General features: G+C 39.0%; 1 protein-coding gene across 2 annotated transcripts in view; it reads left to right on the top strand.

Annotated features, from left to right (window-relative positions):
• STARD13 (StAR related lipid transfer domain containing 13) overlaps window positions 1–27072 on the top strand; it is a 253710-nt gene that overhangs the window by 58753 nt on the left and 167885 nt on the right. For both annotated transcript variants that reach the window (XM_034059954.1, XM_013128670.3), the window contains exon 4: window positions 23033–23066. In XM_034059954.1, coding sequence (XP_033915845.1) covers window positions 23033–23066 — 34 coding nt within the window. The remainder of the gene's footprint in view (window positions 1–23032; window positions 23067–27072) is intronic.

The raw sequence follows: 27072 nt of genomic DNA, 5'->3' as shown, positions 1-27072 counted from the left end.
CATAGATGTAAGGGAAGTATGGTTGCTAAACGTGCCACTGATGACATTAATACATGTGGATACACAGATCAGTTAATAATACATCCAGGAAACTAAATTTGCTTTATGTAGTTAAATTAAACATAGATTTTTTTTGAGATAGCCATTGAGAGAACTAAATATAAGCAGAACTTGAACACATTGAGCTGAAAGCCCTGAGCTTGGTTTCTCTGTGACCATCAGCAGTGATAAATGCTACCAGTGACAACAGTAACACAGCCTCCAGACTGCCCAAGGCCCAGTGTAAGTCTGGCAGTTTTTCTGGCCATGACTTCAGACCCAGCGGAATGAGATCAGCTGAGGCTGACCAGGGTTTCTGGCAGCCTGTGCTGTCTTACTGCTACTCAGTAGCACTGACTGCAGAGTGTGTGACCTGATGCTGGACATAAAGTTCACAACTGCTCTTCTTCTGCCTTGCTGTGACTACATGAATCAGCTCTGCAGCCTGCCTCAGTCTAATCCATCCCCAAGACTGTCAAATTTGCTGTGTTTGCATGGTAGGATTGATGCTACCTATTTTACTCATATATGGTACACAACAGCTGTATACATATTTCTATCAAGGGGCTCTGAAACAGAAATAAGATAGCTTTATGTCCTAGTGAATCCCTTCCAAATTAATATCCCTCTTTGTATTCCTTTCCTCACTTCCTAGAGAATGTGCCTTTCCACAGAGAAGCCCTGCCCCTCACTCTCTGTCTGCTGCAGATCCCACCTGTTCAGGTTGGGAAACCTACTGTCCGTACCAAATTAAGGTTTAGTGCTGTAACTCTTATTTTTATATAGAACTACCAAAATCAAAGAGCTTTATGCTCTGTATTTTGTATCTCACCTGTCTTTAGGTTGGGTCTTCTTCATTTATGGTATCTTTTTTTGTTGGTGATGGTTTGTTGACCTCAGATCTATTTTGTCTTATTATGAGGAAACCATGATGTTGGTCACTTTTATGTCTTTCTGTGCTGAGTTTTGTGCAGTTAAGTTTTGTGGTATTTTCATGGGTTTGATGGGTTTTCTTTTGGTAAAAGTACTTTTTTATTGACATGTGCAACCTCTCTAAATGTTCAGGCTTTGTACCAGGGAAAGAAAAGGAGCACCAGAGGGAGCACTAGTTTTCTCCTAAGTAGATCCTTTTTTTTTCTGCCCCAGTTCTGAGGCTGTGACTCTAGACATAGACTGAATTGTGTTCCAGGTTGTGACTGAATCCTTCATGGTCAAAGGGAAAGATGCTTCTGATTGCAGACCTGCACCCCAGCTCCCCTACTGTAGCCTCAGGAAGCAGGGAAAGGGGAGCCTTTTTTTACTCTTTCTCTCTTTTGACATCTAGTAGCATTTTCAGCAAAGTCAATCCATACTGTACCTGAGAGGAATATCGTCTATCCCAACATCTGCTGTTCAGTTCAAATAGCCTGGGGCCTTTCTAGAGTTACTGGAATCATTCCATGAAGGCTCTCATGAGGTCTTCTGGGACAGCATCCCATGTCAAATTGATATGCTGCATCTGCCTACTCTGACCTGTACAGTGATACTGATGGATAAGACTGTATTTTTGTTAGTTCATTTGCTTTAGCAAGCACTGGCATAAGTGCAGCTTCTCTTATGTATAATGACATACTGCCAAATATGACTCGTATTTTCTCTTTGTTCCCCTCTACAGCAGCCTCTCCAATTGCTGCTGTAACTTCTCAGCATGAGGAGCAATCTTATTTCTTAATAAACAAACAAACAAATTGGCAGGAACTCCAGACATGTAGATGTTTTGGATAAAAGGCTGTGCTCGTTAGCATTTCTCCATCAGAAAATAGCACATTCCCATACCACACTGTCTGGGACAGGATTCATACCCTGTGAAACTGCATGGCTCTGAAGAGAATGGATAATTTCTCCATTAATATCTTCCAGAATGAAAAACGTCTCTTTCACATTTGCCTTGCTGGCTGTCCTGGATACATGACACACTATAACATAATAGTATAATATTTTCCTTTTGTTTAAAGAAGGACTACAAAAATAGGACTGTGTTGTGACCCGAAAAGAATCATTTAGGATGACCTCTTCCCCTTGGGACTAGTGACCAATTTCATGATACCCTTGTATTGAATTAAGGTGAAATAACTCCAACCAATCAGTTTTATGATTTATTAATACAAATCACAAGGCATGTGGTTAGATATAATACGTCAACAATGATTACCTTAACTGAATCAACAAGTCCCATGCCACACATTTTTACTTAGATCTAGTCCATACTCTATGAAAAAAGAGAAGAGAGGAGAGAGAGAAAGAAAGAAAGGGTGTCTGCCTTTCAGCTCCATTTTCTGAGTCAGCTCATCCTCAAGTTATCTTTTCACCCTCCTGTGGAGGCTCATCAGCTTCGGAACAATCCTATCTATGCAGTATTGATAGCCGACATCTTTGTTATTCAATTCATTTATGCTCAAGGCCTCCCATCATCAAATGCAAATGATGGCTGAGACAAGATCAGTTTCTTGTCTCTTACTCACACTATGGTGAGTCAGTGGTGTTTGAGACAAGCTCAATGTCCACATCCTCACAGCCTGCTCTATGAGATTAGTTTAGCATATGAATTTTCTCTAATATGGAATGTACACTCTTGTCTTCTGGACAAGACTGTCCAAGAAGCTAATGGAGCTACCATTGCCACAAACATTTTGCCCACATTTCTTTACCCCATTTTTGGTTTCCAGCATTGAAGGTGCTGGAAAGATGAAAAATCTATTTCTTTGCAGTATCTTTCTTTCCTCTTCCCATCTTCTGGAAGAGACAGGCTGTTCTCTTCTGCCTCATCTGGTATTGTACTGCTCAAATGGGATAGATCTCTTATAATTTCAGAATTATAAAAGAGGTGAAGTACACGTCTCTGTTTCAGTCACCAGTGAGGAAAAGCGATGGAGAACCCACCACGACAGCCTTCAGAAAAATTGATTGTCTGTTTGGAGGAAACATACATGTAGCTGTGTGAGCTGTGAAATGCCTCTGAAAGTACCTGCTGCGCTCTTCCTCACCCCACTAATGGTAGAAGTAACACTAGTGCATGTGTTCAAAAGTTGTATCCAGCACCAGCTACTTAGTTTGCAGCAATCAGATTATCTCAGGAGAGCTCTGAAAGTGTAAGCAGGTGAGCTAAATTGTCTCAGACTAGCTGGAGCCTGGTGGAAAATCTAAGATGACATCCCAAGTTTGCCTTGGATCTATGAGAAATAACAGGGAATACCAGCTCTTCTGCTTCAGAGCCAGTCTGTTTCCAAGCTGTCTGTTCCTTCAGTTTTCATCAGACCACCTTGCACGCAAACCTTCTGCTTCTTAGAGACCTCAGAAAGCTAAAGCAAGGCAGTATGAATGTGATTAGGGTAGCCTGGCATGGTCCCATAAAATTCAGGCTGGCAATTGCACCAAACTGTTTCCCTCTGTGTCTTATCTGCCAAACACAGGAAGTAGCTGGAAGGATGTTTCCATCAGGGCTGGGGTGTGATTTCTGAGTGGGGCCCATAAATGTAAATGCAGTTCTTTTTAAGAGACTTTGCTCTATATTTTTTATTTTCCCTTTCCAGTAAGTCTGCCTACATAATCTCTTCTTTGTTCTGTATTCAGTCCTTGTTAAAGCTCTCTTAGATTTTTATTCATACTTTACCCATCCCAAATAATAAAACAGGTTGGTGAGGTGAGTTTTGGGAAAAAAACAGTAATTCAGAATCTCTTGAGACTTCAGACTCTTGCTTGGGTTCCTCGTTGCTCATACCAAGTGTTGTTGACCATGTGCCCCAGTCACCCCTAACTGATGTAGGAGCAGTTGCAGGAATTTACTTGCAGGATTGGCATGTTCCTAGGTCTTGTGATCTGTTCTAAGGAGTTAGGTTTGCCTGTTTATGCAGTCAGTGTTGGCTTCATTTCCATCCTGGAGCAATTTTACATATTCCTTTTCAAAAGTTGGCATCACTGATACCAGAACAGAGTACTTGCTGTAGGACTTGATTTGATTTCTGTACTTAAGGTTTTTTTCTTAACTCCAAACAATTGTACTCAACTACTGATAAAATTCCTTTACCAAAATCTTTGATGAATAACTAACATGTGTTGTGCTGGCCTGGGAGCAAAGTACTACATTTTAATATGAAATGAATCTATTTGCACAAAATTATATGGAAAGAATATGCTTCCAAGTAACTGTGTTCTTGAAATATGCTGTTCTGTTTCTATTAGTTTGATCAGCAGCTTTGCTAATTCTAATTCTGTGTAGGCATGAGGTGACCTGTTCCTCTGTACAGACACCTGTTCTGCATATGACACTGCCTGAATGCAAAGGTCCATCCCTGTGATGATGATTCAGTAGTGTAGGCTTTCTCATCAGTGACAAAACCCATGGCATTATTTAGTTTGCTTTAAGAGAAGCTGTTTGGCCTAACTGCATTCAAATTGTTCCCTTTAAATGCAAAGAGCAGAGAAAATAGGCAGATGGGAGTGCAGCAAAAGGAAATAAGCCAAAGTGATTAGCCCAGTGACCTTCCCTTATTTCTGGTGGATTTCATATGTATGTGCACTGTGCCATTGTTTCTGATGAATAAAATTTACATATTTAACTTATATCCTAAAAGGAACTAAATTCCGTAATTTCCTCAGTACTATGAGTCCAATTTAAGGTGCAAGATTTAACTCTGAAACTTGCTTGTGGTACTTATTTTCTATATTTTGCATATTTATGTGTGCAGATCAAAGATACACAAGAAAGAGAATGAAAGTTTTTTAAACAGCATTAGGACTAATTAAAAAAAGAACATAGCTCAGAATAATGACATTCTCCTGCGGTTTTGTTCCTATGCCATTTTTAAACAATTGAACATTGAGCCACTCAGTGACAGATTAGCTTATTCATCAGCTTTCTAAGAGCTAAATTTCAATGGATTTCTTCCCTTTCTTAATATTCTTTCAAATGATTTATATAAAGGAAGGTTTTCACTCTGATGGTAGTGGTTTCCCAAGAAGTTTCCAACTAATGCTTAGTTAAGCAAATTGAGTAGAAATTTATACTGTAATTAATTTGATGAGTGGATTGTGTTGCACAGCCCAGATTATCAAGAGTTTTTTACGAAGGAAAGTAAAGAAATGAAAAACGAAAGCAAAGAAAATTAAAGTGCTTCACTCATGGCTGTTATTTATTACTTTAAAACCTACTTATAATTAATGATAACTTTAAAGTATCTTTTAGTGTTACATTTAACTCTTTGAATATTTGCTAGACATTTTGGGAAGCATAGGACATTTGGATTGCATCCACAGTGCCTTTTTTCAGGCTAGTCATAAGCAGAAATTTCAAAGAAGGACATCAATACTGAGAAAGCCTGATTAGTAGGCTTACATGGAATGTGCTGCTAACAGTATGGTTCTCATCCTCAACCCTAAGAACTTTGGTCCCATGTGGAAATAGATTTATTCAAGTCTCATTAAATTTCCAGAATGCAGTGGATTGAAAAACAGTTGATCTGGATATTTCTGATATCCAAAATATGTCTGAATTCTTTTGCCTGTTGCCAAGCTCTTGCTCTCAAAACCTCCTGTAGAAATTTATGCTTTGGTATAATCTTGTGTTCTGTGAAAAATCTGTTTCTTGTTCCCATTTTAAAAAATCAATAGTTTTACATGTTCTTGTTCTGGAGTTACAAATGAAGGCAGAGTCCTTGATATACCTTTTATTATTTATGCACTTTTGAAAATCTCCCATGCTGTTAACTTCCATCCTAGGAGGAACCATCCCTTTCTTTTCATGCTTCCTCTATAGTTTTTGACAACTCTGAGTGGTCCTTCTGTGAATCCTTTCCAGGTTTGTGATTGTGCATGGGCCAATGCTTCTATGATGTCCTAAGTGACACTGCATACTAATTCACAGAAAGACATCTCACTGTTATCAGTGTCATTCTCCTTCCCGCTGTGTGTATATCCTAACATCTTACCAGCTTCTTTTGGCAAGAGCAAGCCAGAAGGCAAAATATCATTGAGCTATCAGAGTGGCACACTGCACTATTTCTTTGGGAAATAAACACCCTCTCTTCTTGTTATAGCTATTTCGGCTGCAAATGTTTCAGTATCCTCCTGCACTTCACCGCCTGGCCAGTTACTACTCCCACAGGTCTCACTTTCAAGCTGCTCATTTAAGATTCTTTAACTTGTTTCAGCTGCATTAGCTGAAATGTTTTTAATGGTAGTTCTTGGGTAACTCACTGCCTTTTCAGAAGCAGCAGCAATGGAGGTGTTCATGAGAACCCTTCCAACAGGAAATCTTGGGGGGACAGAGAGGATGAGTGGGAGTATCTGTGAGGAGGGCAGGGTCTCAAGGGCATCGTATCTGAGTAGCAGGGGCCAGTGACCTGTAGGTGGTACATCACAGCCAAATGAGAGCGAATGTCAGTATGTATAGGTCACTAACCAGCCTGTACCATATTATTTTGCATTGCAAGGCATCATCTCTTATTTCTCAACATCTTTGCCATCACTTCCTCTATAATTCATCTGCTGAGCATTTAGTAAATAGGTTTATAAGGGCGAGCAAGCTCTGCCATATAAATCAAATCCTAAGTTTCAGCCTGTTGGATAATAGACGTATTTTGAAAAACTACTGTCTCCTTGGAGGTAGCTTTGATACCAAACATAGGTTTTTCACTGAGATGTATTTAGACTGAAGAAAGCAACTTGGCATCAGCAGCTTTGGCTGTTGACATCTACTTTCAAATACTCTTTTATAGTGTTCACACCTCATATGAGGCTGTAACATTTTTTTGTTTTTTTTTTTTTTTGTTTTGTTTTGTTTCCCTACCTTAAATTATTTGATTTTTTTATAATTTCTGACAAAAATGTTGCAATGGAAATTGTGATTTTGTCTTGACTCCTCATTATCATTTATCCTATTCTGTTCTTGAACTGAGTCTCTTTTTTGGAACTGCCTTAGCCACTGCTGAGGAAGCTCATGTTCCCTAACACACATGTCCCTGTGGATAAGACTTAAGGATACCAGGAGATGCAGTACAGATTTTCAGGTGACCTGCACTTTATGTTCCTAGACCCCTTTAAAATTATACTCACAATGTTACTTGTTACACCTAATATATTTTCTCAAAAATAAAATAGGCAAAATCTTATCTGCAATTATAAGCTTTACTTTTTTCCCCCCAGAATGAAACATAGTGAATAAATTAAATCAGTAAATAGCCCTAACAATTTAACCTTTTTAGTTAATTCCAATTATATTTATTTCTTTTCTGGCATTAATAATGTCTTCTAACGTGTTATTTCATCAGTATTGGGTTTGTAGAGCTTCTCCAGCAGAGCTAACTGATTCTGAAATGCCAGACCAGTAGGGTTTACTAATTGTTTCCACTGCAAAACCATTAAGGTAGCTGTGCTTTTTATTACAACCACGTCAGCATCTCAAAACAAATTGAGGAGACTCTCAGGGGTAAGATATTTAGCTGCGTAATGTAGGCTGTTAGACAAAGGCAGTGATGAAGATAGTGCAGTTAAATACCTCGTCTCTAGGTTCTCCCTGAAAATGAGAAGTATGCAAAAATACAAAACTGTTATAGTTATTACAGTAAGGTACAAGTTAAATACTCGTGGTTGCTGATAGTAAATAAGATTTCTGACAATGCAAGATCCATAGACTCGACCTTTCTCTTCGGATCTTAGAAACAAATTTACAACTTAAAGGCAAACAACTGATATGTTTCCTCAGGAAAAGAGTTTCACCCTTTCTTGGTATAATTTTACCTTCAAAGTGTAGAAATTAAAAGTCATAAACTATGTCCATTGCTTAGACACTACAAAGTATGTTCAATATGCCTTGCTTTTTAAGTAATCAGTATACTTACATTATAGTATCTTTAGAATAATATTAAAAATGTAACGTTGCAAACATCTTTTGAAAAAACATTCCCACTTTGTTAATGCCTTAGAGGACAGTCAATGTTAAGTTATCCCTATTATCAAATATATAAATCTTTCAAAATAACACGTGTGTTATGTGGGTAGCTGACATGTATTACTTTGCTAACAGTAACTAAGCAGTGCCCCTTTTATTAAACTATTATATTTTTGTTTCACTCTTGTGCTCAGGCACTAAAAACTGTAATGCATGGTACAGAAACAAAACCAACCTTTCAGGCAGATATTTGAGAATTGTAACTGATATATTGTTGTATTACTGTAAAATGATCTTATATTAGGCAACAACCAGTCAGTTGAAATCAACAGTAATCACTAGTGGCACTATTTAACATCTCCTGTCTTGTAGAGTCTTTCTGTATTGACCTTTTCCTTTATGTTTCCTAGCTTTTACTTGTAACACCAGAAGAACAAGGTCTGTAATTGTAATTAAATCAATCTGACAATGAGTCACACGCTGGCAGCTAAAGAGGAATCAAGAGAAGAATAATCTAATCTTAAACATGAATGGTATTTGCTGGAGGGAAGGGAGGAAGGGAGGGTCTATGTTATTTTTTTAAAGGGGAATGTAAAACTTGCCAGGAATTCATTACAATTTTTTGTTTTGGGTTTGGGTTGGGTTTTTTTTTCATAGTCTTGTGCATTATGATCTAGAGTGGCTGCTGAAACAGAGTATCTTGGAAAATCAGTGCCATGTTGAAATCACCTGTAAATACATATTTCCTTCTATATGCAAAATGGCAGGTTTCTATTCTTAATTACAAACATTGTTAGAGGCAGACATAGTGGCAGGTAGAAGACCGCCTCTTGTTTTGCATACATTATCCACTGTCACTGGTTCAGAAATTGTGAGCATCTCTAGTGGGCACCTGAGCATCCTATATGGTGAAAGCCACAGTTCTTGAGAGCCATCCGTACGTACTCTATCTTGGCATAGAAAGCAGGTATGAAATGCTGAGCTCTGGGGTTTCTGAGCTTCTCATCCATTCTGGAAATCATGTGCCTGTCTATGCATTTTATCCTCCATCCACTTGAGATCCAAGCAACCAAGCCTGGATTACACTTCTGAGAACAGGCACCCAACTGACTAATGGCTGTTCACTTCACAGCTGCTTGGTCAGATGTCTTCTTAGCTGTAGCATCTAGAATGAAAGTCTGGGCTGGGCTGTAAGGTCTATGGTGCAAGGATCATGTTTTCATCCTATACTTATGCATGTTTTTTCACATAGTTTTTCAGATCTTGTAAGTTCCTATAAAAAAGGAGATCTTATTTTTGGTTGCATACTGAATGTGGGGTGTTTTGTAATGTAAATAATAAAGTATTACAACATTAATGGTAAGTTGCTCCATTCTCATGTTGCTGTCTTGAATTATATGAATCATATGAAAAGACCTCTCAATAGGTACTTAAAACCACTATCAAAAGTTGTCAGGTATGGTACTGCAAAATCAGAACACAGGATCAAAACCTCTAATACTTTTGGAGATAAGAGAGGTGGGTACATTCTGGTACCAAATGTGGAACAATGCTTGTATAGAAAGTAATTTGAGACTCTTTCTTTTCTCCAGAACTGTTTAAGATAAAAGTAATCCTTGAATTGCCATTTGTCTGACTGACTATTAAAATGAAAGTATTCTTGCTAGAATATATTTTAGTTAAGAATGAATTTAGGCTTGCCTAAGATTAGATTTGAATTAAATTAGATTTAGTGTAGAATGAAGGTGAATATTTGCAATATGTAGTATAGAGAAAATGCCGCAAGAAATCAGACTATTTTCTATAAAGAACCTGTGTTTGCTGCCTGATTGGGCTTGCGTATCTATGCATTCAGACTAAAGGGATACTAAAATTCTGAAATATAAAAAAGTCAGTGAAATAATGATAATTCTTTAAATTTACAGTCAGATTAATTTCTAGGTAAGACCTCTCCTCCCATCTTAAATCATCTGCCCAGAATTACATATTCTCATTCTTTAATCACATACACGGTAAATAGGCTTGGCACAGTGCATGGCTTGATGAGCTAAAATATGCCGTCACAAAGTACATCCTCAGTTCTGATTTTATGCTGTTGTATTTGGTTTAGTGTAAACACTTAGCTATTTAAATTAATATTATAATTGAACGTTTCTTCTTTTCATCAGCAGTAAGACATTAACAGGTACTTCTAGTGACAGTCATTTTTAAGACAGCCTGAAAATACTGGAGGGCCCTGAATGTGAAAACACACTTGACCATTAAGCCACAGCTATTGCTGTAAGGGATGAAACATTTGCGCTTACATAATAAGCAGATCAAAATTGTGGACATTCTATAATTAATTCACAGTGTAAATCTAGCAGCTCATAAGGCCCTACATATCTCATGGTCTTCTCCAAGCTCTCATGAGTGTGATAGGTCCTAGATTAAGTCAAGACCTAGCCACCAGTCCTGAGGTACAGCTAATCCTGGGAGAAGGACCCCAAGACTTTTTCTGTCAGCTGTCAAATGACCAGTGGCCTTTGAAAACTCAACTGCATGAAGCTACATGCTTCTGTGGCTAAACAGCTACTGATCATGCACTGCTAATGCTTCTGCTGTCTGCCACTCATGCTGGCAGAGCTGTCCTCCAGGCCTTTTCTTGGAAAGACATTAAGTCCTGTAACAAATAAAATTGGGTGTGTTACATTTTTATTCTTTCATTTGTCCTTTTTTTTTGTGGTTTTATACTCTTTCTTATTTATTCTTTGAAGAGCTACCTACATCTTCTTCCACTTGGTTTAAGTGGTAAAGGGAAGCATGACTTCATGCCAGCTGTTTTGCACCATGTACTATAAAAGCATACTAATGCTCAGGCAATTTAAACACTTGCACTCGTGGTTGTTTCACATGCTTGTGTCCAGAACTGTGGCTACCTTGGCTGCACCCAAACTGTTCTCCATACAGATGGGAGTTTCTGGTGGAAAGTCCTGCAGCTGTTGCCCCATCCATCTGTCCAGGTGCCACTGACAGCTATTGTTCTCTGTGCAGCATGGAGATGTGCAAGGAGTGGAGACCTAGTGATCTTACAACCATGAAGCTTTGTGCAACCCACAAACATCCCTCCCAGTAATAACACAAAACCATTGCTAATCAAATGTACGTCTCCATGCTGAAACAGAATTCAAGCTGTAACAGTAGAGAGGCATCTAAGTATCCAGCTTGCCAGCAGCTGGTACTACCATAGTTGTTGACAGATAGGCATTTTTACAGTAATCCAGAAGCCCTGCCAAAGAGCATAAGACGGTGAGAGGTAAAATTCCTTTCTTCCATTTATTAATAGATTTTGACCACTGAGAGGCCCTTTTTGAATGTTTCACATTCTAATTTTTCCTGAAACATTAGAATATGCCAATTAAGAAATCTTTTTGAAAACAGAATAGCAATAGCCACTTCCTGAGTGGAGATGTTTTGTTGTGAGTTAGCGTTATTTTTAGTCCTTACGGTGAGTTAGTAAAACTATACAAAGGACTGATGTGAGTCCGTAGGTGCATCCTTTACACTGGGGTTTTTCCATTTTCAGAGTTGACAGCAGTAATTTTAACTTTAAAAGTTTATTCTTGTTGGACCTGACTTTCAGTTCATATAAATCAGACCTAACTTGATTTAAGACCAGCTGAAGCAATGGTGCTTTTTTGTCAAAACACTGCTTTTCAAAAGATGAGTAGTGCCTTAAATCTATCTGTAAAAGCAAATTTCAAGCAGTGGCCGTTAACTTGAATTATGAAACGGAAAACAAAGAAGGATGATATTTGTCTCACAGTGATTAAGGACAACAAGATATGCAAGGTGACAGAAAAATCTTCATTATTTCCGTCAGCATTTACTTGTACTGCATGATATGCATGTGGTATAACATGGTGATATACAAACTATGCAACAAATATTGTCATAAATATTAGACAGTTTTATTAAATATTTATACTTATTGTCTGAAACTTGCCTAGCACCACTTTTCCTTAAATTAGCTAATCTTAAATTCAGGTCAGAGATTGTACAGACCTACCGAGAGCAGTGACACTGTGAGAAGATTGTGGACCTTTCCACTGAAAGATCCTTGGATATTTTTAGGAAGGTCATACTGCTTAGCTACCAAAATTTAAGAAAAGGGAAATGAAATGTTTGTCTTCGTTGCAGAGAAGCATAAAATCAGTTCATCATATGGGCGTATAGAGATAGCTCTGTATCTTTGGTTTGGCTGTCCATGACAGCTGAAAAATAATACATGCCAGTTTTAAAACCCCTTTGTGGGAATATAGTTATTTTATTCTCTGTCAAGAAGTAAAGTATGTAGTTTTTTTGCTTTAAAATAGCTTGAGTCAGTAGTACATATATTTAAATGAGTGTGAAGCTGCTTTAGGCTATGCAGGAGTGTGCAAGCAGGTGGCGAAGAGAACTGAAGCCAGTCCCTAACAAATCTCAAATCTCTCTTCTGATGCAAGTGAAGGATGCATGCAGACAACTAAGTATTATGTTATGATTTTTAACCATAATTTTAAACATGGCATGATGCAGAAAATTCAAGATGTTAATGCTTCTGTATTGGCATTTTATGATATCTGTATGCAAGAAATTATAAATTATAAAATACGGTTATGGTTGTGGATACTCTTAACATCCCTTACTTCTGGCTTTCAGTTAGACTTTGGACATGTGTATTAGTAGTGATACAGATGCAGAAGTTAGGGATGAAACTGTTTAAGTGTTTGGTCTTGGCAGCAGTAATCCTCATCACCGTAGGAGTGGAGATGCCTATGACTAGCTGAAAAACATCCATTCCTTTATTCACTCAATGCTGCACTGACTTGCTGGACATCACAGATTAAGTCAGCAGCACCTTTAGTGTAGAGGTATACAGATATCTACTGTCTCAGAACCTCAGCCATTTTTAAAGGAAAAAAAATAGAAAAGTGGGTTAATCAGAGGCAAATACATATATATGTGTGTGTATACTTATCTGTGGAGGTGAAGAAAGGGTGATTCTGATTCATGCATTATGTTTGTGTGGTAATGGAGGCTTCCAGCTCCAGTTTCTCCAGACTGAGATGCAGCCCAACAGCACAGTTAGTGTATAAAAATAATTGCATTTAAGCATACACTTAACATCAGGCATGCCTAGTCTAAATCATTTCAAACCATATGTGTGTGTTGGTCCTTTGCTGCATTACAGGTCTCATGTTCTTAGTTCATGTGCAGAAGGGATTCTCAATTCTAACACAGCATAAATTCACACCGCTATTCTCACTATGGACATACTGTTCTGCATAATCTTGGCAGGTAAGGCAAAATGTAAGGCAGATTACTGGGCACAGAACTTCAAAGTTGTTTAGGTGCTTATGTGGTAGTTATGTGAATTGCACCTGGGCATTTGCTGACAGCAGAAGAGACAGTGAACCCTACTGCAATGTTAAATGTATACTTTTCTATGAAAATATTAACTTTGCAACCATCACACTGTCCTGTATTTATACAGGTTGTAGAGTTCACTTTGAAAATAAACAGTATAAGCTGATATACGTCACCGCTGAGTTAAGTGTTCATTTTCTTACAGGCTACACCAGAATTTGCAGTCAAGTGGTCACTTATGAAATGAAATTTTAAATACTTTATTCTTCACTTATCCCTGCTTTATCTTTTACTGAAAACTGACCACTAAACAAACCTCTATTGTTTTGGTGCTCCTCAAAAAGCATAAAATGGTGACCAAGATTTTAACTGATTGCTAATACATCAGCTTACTGGGAAAAGAGCATTTTTGGTTGACTTTGTATTATAATAATTAGTTTTATTGACCGTGAAGGAGAGTACCTGATAACCACTTAGAGCCTGGCTGTCATGAAACAGCGTTCTGTGGACACTCAATACTGAAAACAAACAAACTGCTGCTAATGGCAGTATGAAGTTCATTCTCAGCTAAGTACTACTCTGGGCCAAGCTAAAATAACACCACAGCTCTAGAGCTTGGTTCTCATGTTCTGCCATGGATTGTTGTTAACCACTGTTTGCTTTAGAAGTCACTAATTTCCCATAGCAGGATAGCAGAGTTCCCAGCTTTCATGCCCCTCTTTGTTGCTGCATGGCCTCTTGTACCTTTTCCCACTTCATTTTATCTTTAAAATAGACATCGCACTTCTTCCTACTCAAGAGGGTAGAAATGGTAGCAATATATGACTCACTGTATTGTTCTAGGATTGTAAAAAACAGGGATTGCTCTAGCTTCTCACTTTTGTCCATAACCATTTGGCAGACACTGCTCTTCTTTTTGTCTTCCTCCCACCTCCACCCCATCACATTTCCACCTGACCCACACACATGTGTTGTGACAAGTATGTTATCTCCAGGTTTTAGTCATGTCTTTGTTTGTACAGGAGCATAACTCCTTATCTTAATGGACAACTGTTAATTGATATTTTCACAGTTCTGAGCATGTTGATGTTAGTCCTGCTGCAGAGCCCAGAGTTCAAAAGGACTAAGAGCTCCTGGGACTTGCCAAAGGTAAAAGCATCACAAAAAGGATAGGATTCTTTTTAACAGAGCCAGATTTGCTGAAACATGACAAAACTATGTCCTGTAAGGAAGTGATTGTAGAGGGTGGATACTGGGAGTTGGGCAGGGTGAACTGAATATTCAGGACATCATGAAGACCAAACTTAGATATGTGTCCTTTAACTTGTTTCCTTGGCTGCACTTGCTTTGCTCTTGGCTGTGCAAGAGCACAGTACCAAACTGTCAGGTTAGATTTTGATTAGATTTAAAAATACTGACTGTCTATTTTAAAAGTGCAAAAGTAGGAAGTGTTATGGAGAATTTGTATAAGTGATAGGGGTGAGAATATATCACCACATTTTACTGGGTGGGACCAGAGCAGTTTGTCTGCCCTGATCACCTTGAACACACAAGGGGCATCCATTTCTGCAGCTTGATGTCTGTATTCTGTCTCTCAGGTATATCCAGCTGATAGTGGCAAGATAGTGAAAACAGGGAAGCCCTTGTCACAGCTTATTATGGTTACAACGTGGACATAATTTAGAATCCCTGAAAATTTAAGAAATTTATAATGGAATTTAGAAGACCAGAGAGTTAGCTGCTTCAGGTAGCCTGTAACATTTGCATTTTTCCTGTGGGGGCAGAGCCAGAGCTATGATGGATGGAGGTTAAAATCCACCTGCAAAGATCCTTGCAGAATAGCAAAAAGTGGCATGTTATCCCATAAAGGAATTCATAAGAGAAGCAAAGGTAATGCAGAATGGTGACAGGAAAGGAACATGATATTAGAGAATATTAAGCAGAGCTCTTGCATCAGAGCAACGACAGACAAAGGAAATGGTAGCTGTAAAGGAGATCTTGTGATGAAAGCAACAAATCACACAGCAAAAACTTTTTGGGGATAAAATTAATGTTCTGCTGCTTTCCTTTTCCATTTGTCAAGATGAGTGCCAGTACTGGTGCAGGATGAATAGGCATGCCCAGCTGAGCAAAGGGATGCATGGCATCTTCCAGTCTGATGGCAAAATGGGCAACTGGACTGATTTGATATCATATCAAATACTGCAGAGGCACAGCTTGATACTCACTGCAGGTGGCTGCTCCTCAGGTGTTGGAACCAAATCCTCCTCAATACAAATTTGGGTTATAACCAGGAGAGCCATAATTGCTTGACATTTTGAAATCATATTAGCAGCTGCTAGAAGTAAAAATCTCCCTGGTCTGTTAACATAATGTGAGGGGTTTTTTTTAGTTAAGTACGATAAATTACAGTTACCAAAATGCATGTTCATTTACTATTAGTCTTTCAGCTCGTTTTCTTCTAGTTTCCTGTTGAACATTGTTGAAATGGTTTTTATTGTTACAGACTTTATTATTGCCCTGTTCCACTTTGTGTAATGCTTTTCCTTTAACGGGTCATTCAGAATTTTTCACTGTAAAATAGACTGCAGCCCATTTTCTATATGATCGAAGGTTTCAAAACTCCAGCCATGTGAAATGTCACATTACTTTTTGGACTTTTAATATTAGTACATAGGCAAAATAGATTTATTCAGTTGTCTTCTGTGTACTACAAATCTATATCCTTCTTTCTGTGTCAATGCTTTTCAAACCGGCACTGATCTTGGTGTAAAATTTGAAAGAAATATTTAGAATAATGTAAAATACATTTTAAAAACAAGTCTTACTTTGCTAACTAAAACACTAAAATAGGGAAAATAATTTTCATATGTTCATTAAATATTCTTTAAAGATGTGCACAACAATAAAATATGCTTTTATATCTTCAGGCAGTATTTACAGTATTTCATCTTTTTAGAATATAACTTAGCATATTAAGTCTATGGTTTTCAAAAGACATTTCTTTATCCTCTGAATTCTGAATGCTTGAATCCCTTCAGGTCATTTTAGAAGTATCGTAATAAAATATTAGCGTTCACTTTTCTTTACACAGGATTGAAAGGTTCTGTATGCCAGATCCTCAGAGAAACCAGGAAAAAAAAAAAGAAAAAAGACAATTTGTATGATTTTGCTAGTTTAAAGCAAAGAAATATATTAGAATGCCTAAATTAGACTTTCTCTATGTCAACTACAAATAAACCCAGTTTATTTTGTTTATATGCCTTTCTTGACAACCCCTTGAAACTTTATATAGCTCTCAGGAAAACAAGATGAAGTGTCAGAGGCTTAAAATGCCTGTGGAAACTGTGTTCAGTGCTTCTGCAGAACTGGATTTATTTGTGACTGGTTTGGGTCAGTTTTGATAGCACACTGGAGCGCAGGTTAGGTACCAGCAAACATCTCAATGAGCTATGCTAGGAAAGGGATGAAGCCTTAAAAATCCTTCCAATTTGCATCAAGTAATATTGCAATTTACAAATTTAAACAATGTGTAAATGTTCATTCATAAGTTTTATTTTATAAATGTTATTTTGTAAATGTTCATTTATAAAAATGGCCACAAAGCACAATATGAGGTGGTGCTTAAGGATGCAGAGGTGGTGCTGGAGGACTCTCCAGAGTGGCAAGAAACAGATCTAGAGCAAAATCTACCTCTATTCTGCCATTTGGAAGTAGTCTCTGATCTCTTGAACTATGCTAAATTTAAATTTGTAGATGGTTAATTGAAGCAGCTAAAGGTGACCGAGCAGTTGCACAGTGTGGATGATTAAGGAAGGGCTCATAAATGCACTCTGGGCTTTGGGTCTAGGAAGGGTGCTCAGTCCAGTCCAGTAGCAGATACCCCTACTGAAGCTAACGTTCATGTGAGGAACAAGGTTGCTTTGATCAGTGCTGTGGGTATTCTTAATGTCTTACACTGTTTTAAAATACTATGATGTGAACATCATAAGAACACTGAGTTCTTAATAGTATTTTCTTATTCCAAATATTAAAGAGTCTAGAAAAGGGCATCTGGACCCAAGTTTCCCCACTTCATAGATCAGAATAGAATCACAGAATGATTTGGGTTGGAAGGGACCTTAAAGACCACCTATTTCCAACCCCCCATGCCATGGATAGGGACACCTTCTAGTAGACCAGGTTGCTTCAAGCCCTGTTGCAAACCTAGCTTTGAACATTGCCAGGGATGCGGTAGCCTCAGCTTTTCTAGGCAACCTGTTTGAATGTCTCACAGCTCTTACAATGAAGAATTTTGTCCTAATATCTAATCTAAATCTACCTGCTTTCAGTTTAAAGCCATTCCCCTTGTCCTATCCATACATGGCCTTGTAAAAAGTCCCTCTCCAGGTTTCTTGTAGGTCCCCTTTAGTCACTGGAAGCTACTCTAAGGTCTTCCCAGAGCCTTTTCTTCTTGGATTCAACAAGCCCAGTGCTTTCAACCAGTCTCCATAGGAAAGGTACCTCAACCATCTGGTAATCTTCACAGTGTCCTCTGGACTTGCTCCAACAGGTCCATATCCTTCTCATCTTGGGGGTCCTAGAGCTGTACAAAGTACTCCAGGTGGAGTCTCTCACAAGAACAGAACAGATGGGAAGAATCACCTCCCTCAACCCGCTAGCCACACTTCTTGTAAATGAGCAAGAGGACTTGCTCAGCTGCAGAGCAGGGAGCTTTCTTTGAACCCATCAGTCTTCTTTCTTCTTTCTTTGAACCCATCAGTCACAAATAGTTTGCAGCATGATAGCTTAGCTTCAGTGGAAGAAATTGTGACTTTACCCTTCTTACTACTGTCTAACCTGGCAAAACATGTTGTGTCTTCCATGCCCCAGTTGACTTCTGTAATAACACTGAGGCTGTATGTTAAGCATGGACTCTAAAAACACTTCCATAACAGCAGTTATTTTGAAGGACAATTATGAACCCTGTTGTCAGCCTTTGGAATACAACAGAAGCACCTAAGTCCAGCAGAAGTTTCAAGCCTGTTCCAATATTGGTGCCAAATCTCTGAGAGAACTCTGATTTCTGACACAATTGTCTTCACAGCATTTTCTACGGGATAACTTCAATATTGCCATTATTCTCAGCTGACTAACTCTTTAAGGAGCTTGCAAGTGTAATCCAGAGTAAATATGTCATTGCTGGGGCTGGGCAACTTCAAGTTAAGGCTGATGTTGCTGAGTGTCATAATATTATTATTATTACTTGCTCTTTTGGGATGTAGCATTTTATTTTGAAGTAGTAACTAGGATTTTCTTTCCTTCTGTCAACATCTGTCTGAAAGGATGTAATAAACCTGCTAATCAGATGACTGAGTTTTGCATGTGGATTGCTGCTTTCCTCCTTTAGAACTGTCTATATGTCAGTTTAATTAAAGCCTAGTAGGTTATTAAATATCTAGAATGATGAACCAGCAGGATTCTCAGTCTTCATACTTTGTGGGACCTTTTCCAGCTCAGAGGGCTTTCCTTCTGTATCAGTTAACCAGTAAGAAGTTGTACAGATTTATCCTTTTTTCCTCTGAAGGAAGTGTGTTTCAGAGTGGTGCTGCTGGTTGCTCACTGTAAAATCCAAAGCCTTTTTTATTAACAGCAGATGTCAAGCAGTCCTGTCAAAATGCCACAGTTTATTTGATAGCAGTGATATTTTTGATACTGTATCTATGTTGAATAAATCCTCTGGCTTTTTATTAAGCATCCAAAAGAGTTATTTGCCTGCTGGACACTTTTTCTGGGAGGAGAGAGAGTGTGATTTCCTGAGAATGAATGATTATAGTTTAACAGATACTCTAAAATATCAGTGGCAGATTTGGGCATATTTGAAATTAGAGCATGAAATAGCTAATAACTAATAGAAGTTGATGAAGAAGATGGAAGCAAAAGACTTGGATACAAAATGGTGGGGGTTTGTCTTTGAAATGGTATATGATATGATGGAATTGGCTGGCATTGTATAATCTCTGTGCTGTTGCAAATTAAAAAGGTTTTGAAGTTCCTCAAGTCAACCATTTTGCATTCATCTTCTGTGTCAGAAAAAAAGCTTTTATGTGACAATAAGCTTACTGGGACACGATTATATCATTTAATCCAGTTGTTTGATGAGTTCCATGCCCTGATCACTTATAACCATGAAAGATTATGTACGCATGAGAGAAACAATTTTTTGATGAGAAACTATTTTTTGATGAGGGTGTTTATTTTGCTTGTTGAGTTTATAATGCTGGTGTTTTGCTTCTACCTTCACTTCCACTTAATCCAAGGAGTTTATTTAGTAATTTGTTTCCACAGAGAATGCCTTTCACAAATATCTTTCAGATTCTTTATAAATGTACTATATTTCCATTCCTCCTGAGGAGGAATAGCCTTTCTTCCCTCCCTTCGCTCTGTGCCACAAATACACTTTTTCAGATGTGTGGCTCTGTAGGTGAAAGGTGGCTTTAATGGGATCGCTGACATGCTTAAAGGTGTCTCTGTTTTAGGTATCTGCTGAACAGAAACATTATTTTCATCTTGCTCTGCAAGGTTCAGATTCAGGTAATGATTTCTAAACTCCTCCGGAGATCTTGTGCATTTCTACAGGACCTATAAATTTAATACTGTGGATTCAGAGGCGATGTTTATAAGACAATATAAATATGGGCCAGGGACCAGTCCCTTGTCAAGGCCAGCTGGAACTGGGTGTTCCCTTGTCCTCACTGCTAAGGGAATGCTTCCCAGTAGTTGGCTTGCTCAAGCAGAGCTCTTCAGTACAGTTCATAACAAAGGCAGAGCTGGTGAGTCAGATGGATGAACCTTCAGCCTCGTCACAGGCTATCTTCTCTTCAGCAGTGTAGGTGAGCCCTCTGAGCTTCACTTCACTGCAGGTCACACCAGTGGTGAGGGTAGGCTTGCCTGATTCACCAGATCGTCTCCTTCTGTTCTGATCATAAAGCAAAGGGTGGTGTGGCACAGGCAGGTTTCTTGGGTACCTTTGCTCATGTAGATGAACATGGAATGGCCTTGCAGAAACGCAGGACTGATGAAGAGGGAGAAGTGGACGCAGTGTCTTCATAAATTTCTGGTTCCTGAATGCTGGTTTACATGCTTCAGCAAATAACACATGGTTCTATCAGCAGAATGTGTTTGGTTTTGGCTTCTGTTTGACGCTTCCACTTGCAAAATTGCTACAGCTGGAGTTGTGAGCAAATGATTTCTTTATTATTCATAGCAGCAGGTGCTGCAACAGCCTTTTGGCTAGAGTTGTACTCTTTTGGTCCATGGTTTCTATATATTTGATTAGATTGCGCCATGCTACTCAGATGGGATGTTAGTCCTCCAATAAATGTATTTTGTTATACAATCAGTTATATAGTGCATTATCATTATTATTTCCATAAATCACTTTTAGTTGGCAGCCTTCTGGTTCCATTTGGGATCATTCCAGCAACAATTTGCAGCCTTTTTGTGTGGCATCCTAAAAAGATTTTGGAAGTTAACATAGCCTGGGTTTGATTTTAATAGCTGGTGCCCTTCTGGCTGTACAAGAACACAGAAACTGGCTATCCATGTAGGATTGACGTGTTTATTTCAATTCACATATCATTAATGTATTCCTCAAGAAGTGCTTATCCCAAGATTCAGTATGGCAATTTAGGCACCCGCCTTCACTGTGTTTATGCCAGAGTCATGATGCTAAAAATCTGGTGCCTGTCCCCAGCAGGGTGATTGAGAACAGCATGGTTGGCTGCACACTGGAGAGACAGTGATGTTGCCTCACTCAGAAAAGCATCCCAGAAACCTAGCACACTGATGTGGGACCTGCGTGTTCCTTTCCAACCGACACAGCCTGTGTCTGACTTTCACACTCTATGGAAGTGAGATGCTTCTGCTAAAGCCTGCTCTTGAGGGCTTGGCACTGACTTGTAAGTGATGCTGCTAGAGAAGTTTTGGTTTGTAGTGCTGTAGTTCTGCTCCTTAATCTTTGCAGAATGGGCCCATGTAGAACATCTTAGGAAATAAGATGAATTTCCTGTTCAGCCAGACAGGAATCAGAAGCACGTTCTCCCTTTCTGGGCTGTAGAAGACCGAGGGGGAGATGAATTTTCCAGCTTCTGTAAGAGCACAAGCAGAAGAGTTCTGGCATGAGGGTCTATGCAGGTAGCACAGAGCCTGGCACCAGTGGGCCCTCACTGGGGACGGGGGCTCAGCTCCAGCTTCTGCAGGTATTTCACCATCGCTGAGCTAAAAATCAAAAGGGAGCCTGGATGAAATCTATACAAAACAGTTCAGTCCAGGCAAGCAGTGTGCAGGAGCCAGAGCTGGCCTCAACTTGGAACTAAAGCAAAGCTACAAATTGCATTAATAAAACCTCTTCTGGATTCTGCCACTCATTATTTTCCCATCTAGAAGTGATCACCTTGCTTGGTCTTTGCTGGCTAAAGGCAGGCTAACTTCAGATGCTGCTCAGGCAGACATTCAAATGGAGCAAGAGGCTTTTTTACTATGAGATGACCTTGCAGAAGGAAAAGCATCTGAAATCAAGCTGTGTTTGTCCTGTTATTAAGAAAGATGCTTAACCAGTTCAGTTCTGTGCTCAGAGGAAGAATTTTCCAGTATCTCAGTAAAATTCTCCACTAAATAAAAGGTAAATAAAAACTGTGTTTTTATAGACAGTTTCTTATTAAGGCTGCAGAGGCAGTATTGGCTGAAGAGATAACAGAGCGCTTGGTGTATCTGATGGAAAGGTGCAGATGGTTGTCCATATGGGGACAAGCAGATAACGAGAACAGGGAGTGTGTCACTGCAAGGCACAGAAGCGTCTGCCTTTTCAGCTGGCTGCAGACTGGGCACTTCACACCTGTGAGTTCACTGGTATCTGGAAGAATCAGTTTAGCCTTCTGTTTAATTAAAATAAAATAATAATTAGGTGCCGTTTCACCCATTATGCTGATTTCATTTACAGGCTGCATTGCTGGGAAAGTTGATAGATCCAGCATATGAAAGGAGAGTGGCTGATATGCACTTAATCACTGGCAACAGCATCCTCATTTGGGTACTGAAACTTATTAAAGAGAATATGGATCAAGAGGAGTATCCGAATATAGTGTTAATGGTACCAGTTTCAGATAGTGTGGCAAATTCGAAGCAGGGAGATGAAAATCATGGAGAAAACAACAGGACAAGCCAGTTTGGCCATGTCCCTCAGGCAGAGGCACCCTCTCCAGGTCACAGATGGACAAGAACCATCACTCTGCCACTCTAAGTAGCTATAGCCACAGTGTCCTCTGTTTCCCATTTGTCAGTACAGGTGCCCACACATCTTGCTGGTGGCCTGTGTGCTCCCTAAGCTCCACCAGCACTGTGAGACATACTCAGGCATGCTCCAGTGTGCTGGACCTCAAATCCCTTCAGGACATACCCTGCTTGGGGCAGAGACCATTCCTTAGCTCACTCTATGTAAAACAGATTAACCTGGCTTGGAAATGGGCACCAGGTTGTCCTTAGCAAAAAAAGCAGTTATTTTTATTGATGAGCTCTGTATTTTTTTGCCTTGTGTAAGGTTCTGATGATTAATAATGATACATATTGTCATTCTGAAATGTGGGACTTATTTAAAAGGAAAAAGAAAAGTTTTATTATTAAAGAATTTTTTTTTTCTTACAGGTGCTGTTTCAGAAGCTGTGTAAGGAGAAAGCAGGTAGGACACTGTATTACTTCTTGGAATTTCCTGGTGGCTTGTGTAGACACTCATGCATTGACAGAGGACCCATAGGAATCTCTGCTACTAGTCAGTGTAGTTGCTACAATCACTTGCATGCTGTTGTTCATAATGTGGTGTAGAGCATAGATGGTTCGTAGGAAAGCTGATAATTCAACAACTTTTGACTTATACTTTGCAAGGTGAGTTATGAAATATCAGGGATAAAACCAAATATTTGTTGTTGGTGTTGGAGTAGGATTAAAGTGCTTGCCATGGCACTGGTGCATGTGAGGCGAGTCGATCAGAACAGGAAGAGGAGTTAAAAACATGGATTCCCTGAATCTCACATTATCATGCCAGAAGCTAAGGAAAGGTTTGGATAGACAGATACACACAGAGAGATCCTGATTCAGCAAGATACTTAACACACAATTAAATCCACATTTGACAAAACCAGTTCATTGCAACCAGGCATAAGCAACTGCTTGGATGATTTGCTTAATTGAGGGTAAATGTCCTTATTAAATTGTAATGAAGCACAATTAAGAAATACAGAGAAAAGAAACTGCTTCCCAGAATGTGGGTTACTGGAATTTAATAACAGCTCCATAGTTTTGCAATAAGAAATGTCCCCAAAGTCTAAGTGAATACTCATTCCCACAAAAGCCTTTGCCAGCTAGAAATATTTCAGTCATAAAACAACTGACCTCCGGAGTCACTCATTTCCAGCTGTTTTTTCTGTTTTGTTAATCAATATCTATGCAGTTTGTGTCAATTAAAATTAAAGCATTGGGATATCATTATTGTAATTATCGCTCTGTCCCTAGATGACTTTGCATCTTTTTTTTTTCCTTTTTGGCCTGAAGGACTAGTTTAAGCCAGTTTGCTAACTCAGTGGTTTCATCTTGGTCAGAGTAGCATCTGTCTCTGCTCTGAATTGCATCCTCGGTTCTTTCCAAGGGCCACCTTAATTTGGTTAGAAACAGATGAACTAAGCCTTTTGCAGCCAGTGTCACTGATTCAATGGCTCTGCTGGCAAACGTGCTGACTTAGCAAAATGCCAGAAACCGTGGCCTAGAAAACGCCTATCTCCATAGACGATTTCAGCCTCATGTACTTGGGTCAATAAAACATGAAGCTGTGGAGCACAGTGGAAATACAAGTATTTTCATTCAAGTTCTGTGCACATCAACTTTTTATGCTTTATGAATTGTATGTGGATTTATTCCATGATGTTATTTGCCAATAAAACATATGCCTGTGCTTTTACAAAGCTAAACAAACTCCATCAATTCTGAGATTAATTTAGCAATTTTTTTTATTGTTTTAATTGCTTGGATCAAAACCGCTCTGTGACACCAAAGGCTTGCTTTATAAAGAAACGGATTATTTTATCAGTGCTCCAGTTTTTTATTATGATTAATTTTTTAATTGCTTGACTTTTATGATAACATTACCACTGTCATTAAAAGAGATTAAATTTAGCACCTATTTTTACAGTAGAACATGGTGGTTGAAAGTAAGATAACTACAGGCATTAAAGAATGGCAGGTCATTTTCTGACACAGTTTGGTCACTGAGGTGGAATTTCAATCATGGAAATCTAGCACATGATAGAGGTGGCAATAAATTTATCATTAAAATGCTTTTGTCAGAAAATGCTTATTTCTTCGAACCATTTTACAGGAAAGGTTAACATCCTGTAGTTTCTATTTCAAATAATTTCTGTAAAATAGGTGTGCATGTCTTGACATGTGATGATCTAAACAGTTTTCAAAGTGAGAAGTTTGTTATGTTAAGGCATTAAAAAAAAAAAGAAAAAAAAAAAAGAAAAAAAAAAGAGAGAAAATGTGATTTAAGTTACAATAAAAGCCAAATCCTTGTCTTGGACTGCGGGACAGGGTTCTTTCCAGTTTTGTAGTTCCTAAACTTTTCTGTTATTTCTCTGTTTTCTGAATGACAATTTTTTTCTGTTTTGGAATTTCTTGAGTGAGAAGAAAAACCATCCTGCTCATACTGGCCACACACAGAGCACAGCACTCTTCTGCTGGAGTTCATCTTCTGCACCATTTTCCTCTTACATTAGCACTTCTTATTGCTTTGCAATCTTCATTTCTTCCTCTGACCTCTTTCTTGGGACATCTCTCTCAAGCTAGAGCTCTCAAAAACTGGAAAAATCATTTCCCAGAGTAGCAGTGGTTTATAGTGGGGCAGCACCTTGCCCTCCCACCATACAGAATTGGCAGTTTCAGATGGAGATGACCCCTCTGATCCCATCCCATCTCAGGGCAGCTCTGAGCAGCCAGGGTGGGGGGATCCTGCAGCTCTTTCCCCAGGGCTGGGCTGTCCTTGGCTTCTAGTCATTCTCCATGTAAACTGTATTTATGTGTGAAGGAGATAACCCTGCCCTTTGGACTGTTGTTCTCTCTCTTGCTTCCATTTTATTTTACTTTTTTAAAACCTTTTAAAACAAAAAAATGCAATATTTTGGGGCTTCCATTCTCTGGATTTGCAGTGGGTGTCTTACAGTATATTAAGCAGGATGCTGAAATGTGTCCTAGGAAAAGCTGTAGCTGCACAGACCATTCAGCCACCCCAGGGAACCTCCTCTGAAGAACCACTATAGCTGGCAGTTTTGCTGCCTGCTAGCCAGGCCTAGTACTATTATTTCCAGAGGTAATAACACTGGTCGTTTTAACAGTGCATGCACTGGAAATAATGAAGTTCTGACCCTTTAAAAATGAGGCATTGGGAGCAATGTTAAATAATGATAAGATGTGACTCTAGAGGTGTGAATTTATGCTGCTATTTTCTTTAATAGTGTCAGGGTGCAGCATGAGCTGATGGCTCCTTGAGGAGCAGGGACAGACACAGGAACAGGTCAGACACAGCTCTAGGACAGCCAGACAAGGCCCTGGGAAAAGGGATGGACAAAGGATGATGTCAGTCTGCAGGTTGGGTCCCATGGCTGAGCAGGGCTGTGGCAGAGCTGGAGAGCAGCCCTGGTGCAGCATCATGGGGCTGGGATAGAAAGCCCTGGGTTGGGCTGAAGTGGGGTTCCACAAAGTCTTGGAAATTTATATATTTGTATAATTGCACACCACTAAGTAAAAACAGTGTTATTAAGAGGTAGACCTAGGTTGCAAATGTGGTGTCATCCACAGTCGTTAAGATTTAGTTAGCAAACCGCAAGGAATACTTGCAAGAGTCCATGTTTTCATGTAGGCAGACTTAGCCTAGGTCTGTTGGTTAGCAAGTTGTCTGTTGGCTTTCTGTAGAAGCAGTAGACAGGAAGACAATTCACACTTGTACTGCTTGTATGTGATGGCATGAGTAAGCAAGTTTTCTGAATATGTAAAAATATCCTATTCTGTGTCTTCACCAAGATGTGTGAAAACACCTGCTTCATCCACTGAATCATTTGAGAATGAACATGGCTATCCTGATGGTAACTGTGGTTCCAACCATTAAACCATGGTTCTGCTGTCATTGATAAATGATGTCATTAACAAGACTGCCCCATTACTATTGCCATGCAGTGTACCACTGTGTTCAAGTCATCATCATTAATGCTTTTCTCATATTGCCAGGTACATAACACCAAACCCCATCTGCACCACCTATCTCTGTTCTGGATTAATAACCCAGGTGGTCCTAATTGTTTACTGTGGTACCTCAGAGAACACCTTGGTTAGCTGCTTCTCTGTCAGATTGCTGCTGGGTTTTATACAGCCTGCAGCAGTCACTATTAATGCCTAGGTGACTAGTGCTATACATCCTTAATATATTCCAGTATATCTCTTAGTAAAAATCATCCTATTCAGCTTGAGTGTTCTAGCTGCCTAATGTATTTTAAAGTTATCACCACATAGCTCAAGATGACTAATACAGAGCACACTTCATCACTAGGAAGGGAAACGAGCTTTTACTTTGCTGACAAAATTCTGAAATCAGATTAAAAGCTGACACATCCTGTATTTTAGTGGTATGTATGAAACACTAA

This window comes from Melopsittacus undulatus, chromosome 2 (assembly GCF_012275295.1).
Source record: "Melopsittacus undulatus isolate bMelUnd1 chromosome 2, bMelUnd1.mat.Z, whole genome shotgun sequence".
Lineage (NCBI taxonomy): Eukaryota > Metazoa > Chordata > Aves > Psittaciformes > Psittaculidae > Melopsittacus > Melopsittacus undulatus.
This window is presented reverse-complemented; position numbering and strand designations above follow the sequence as displayed.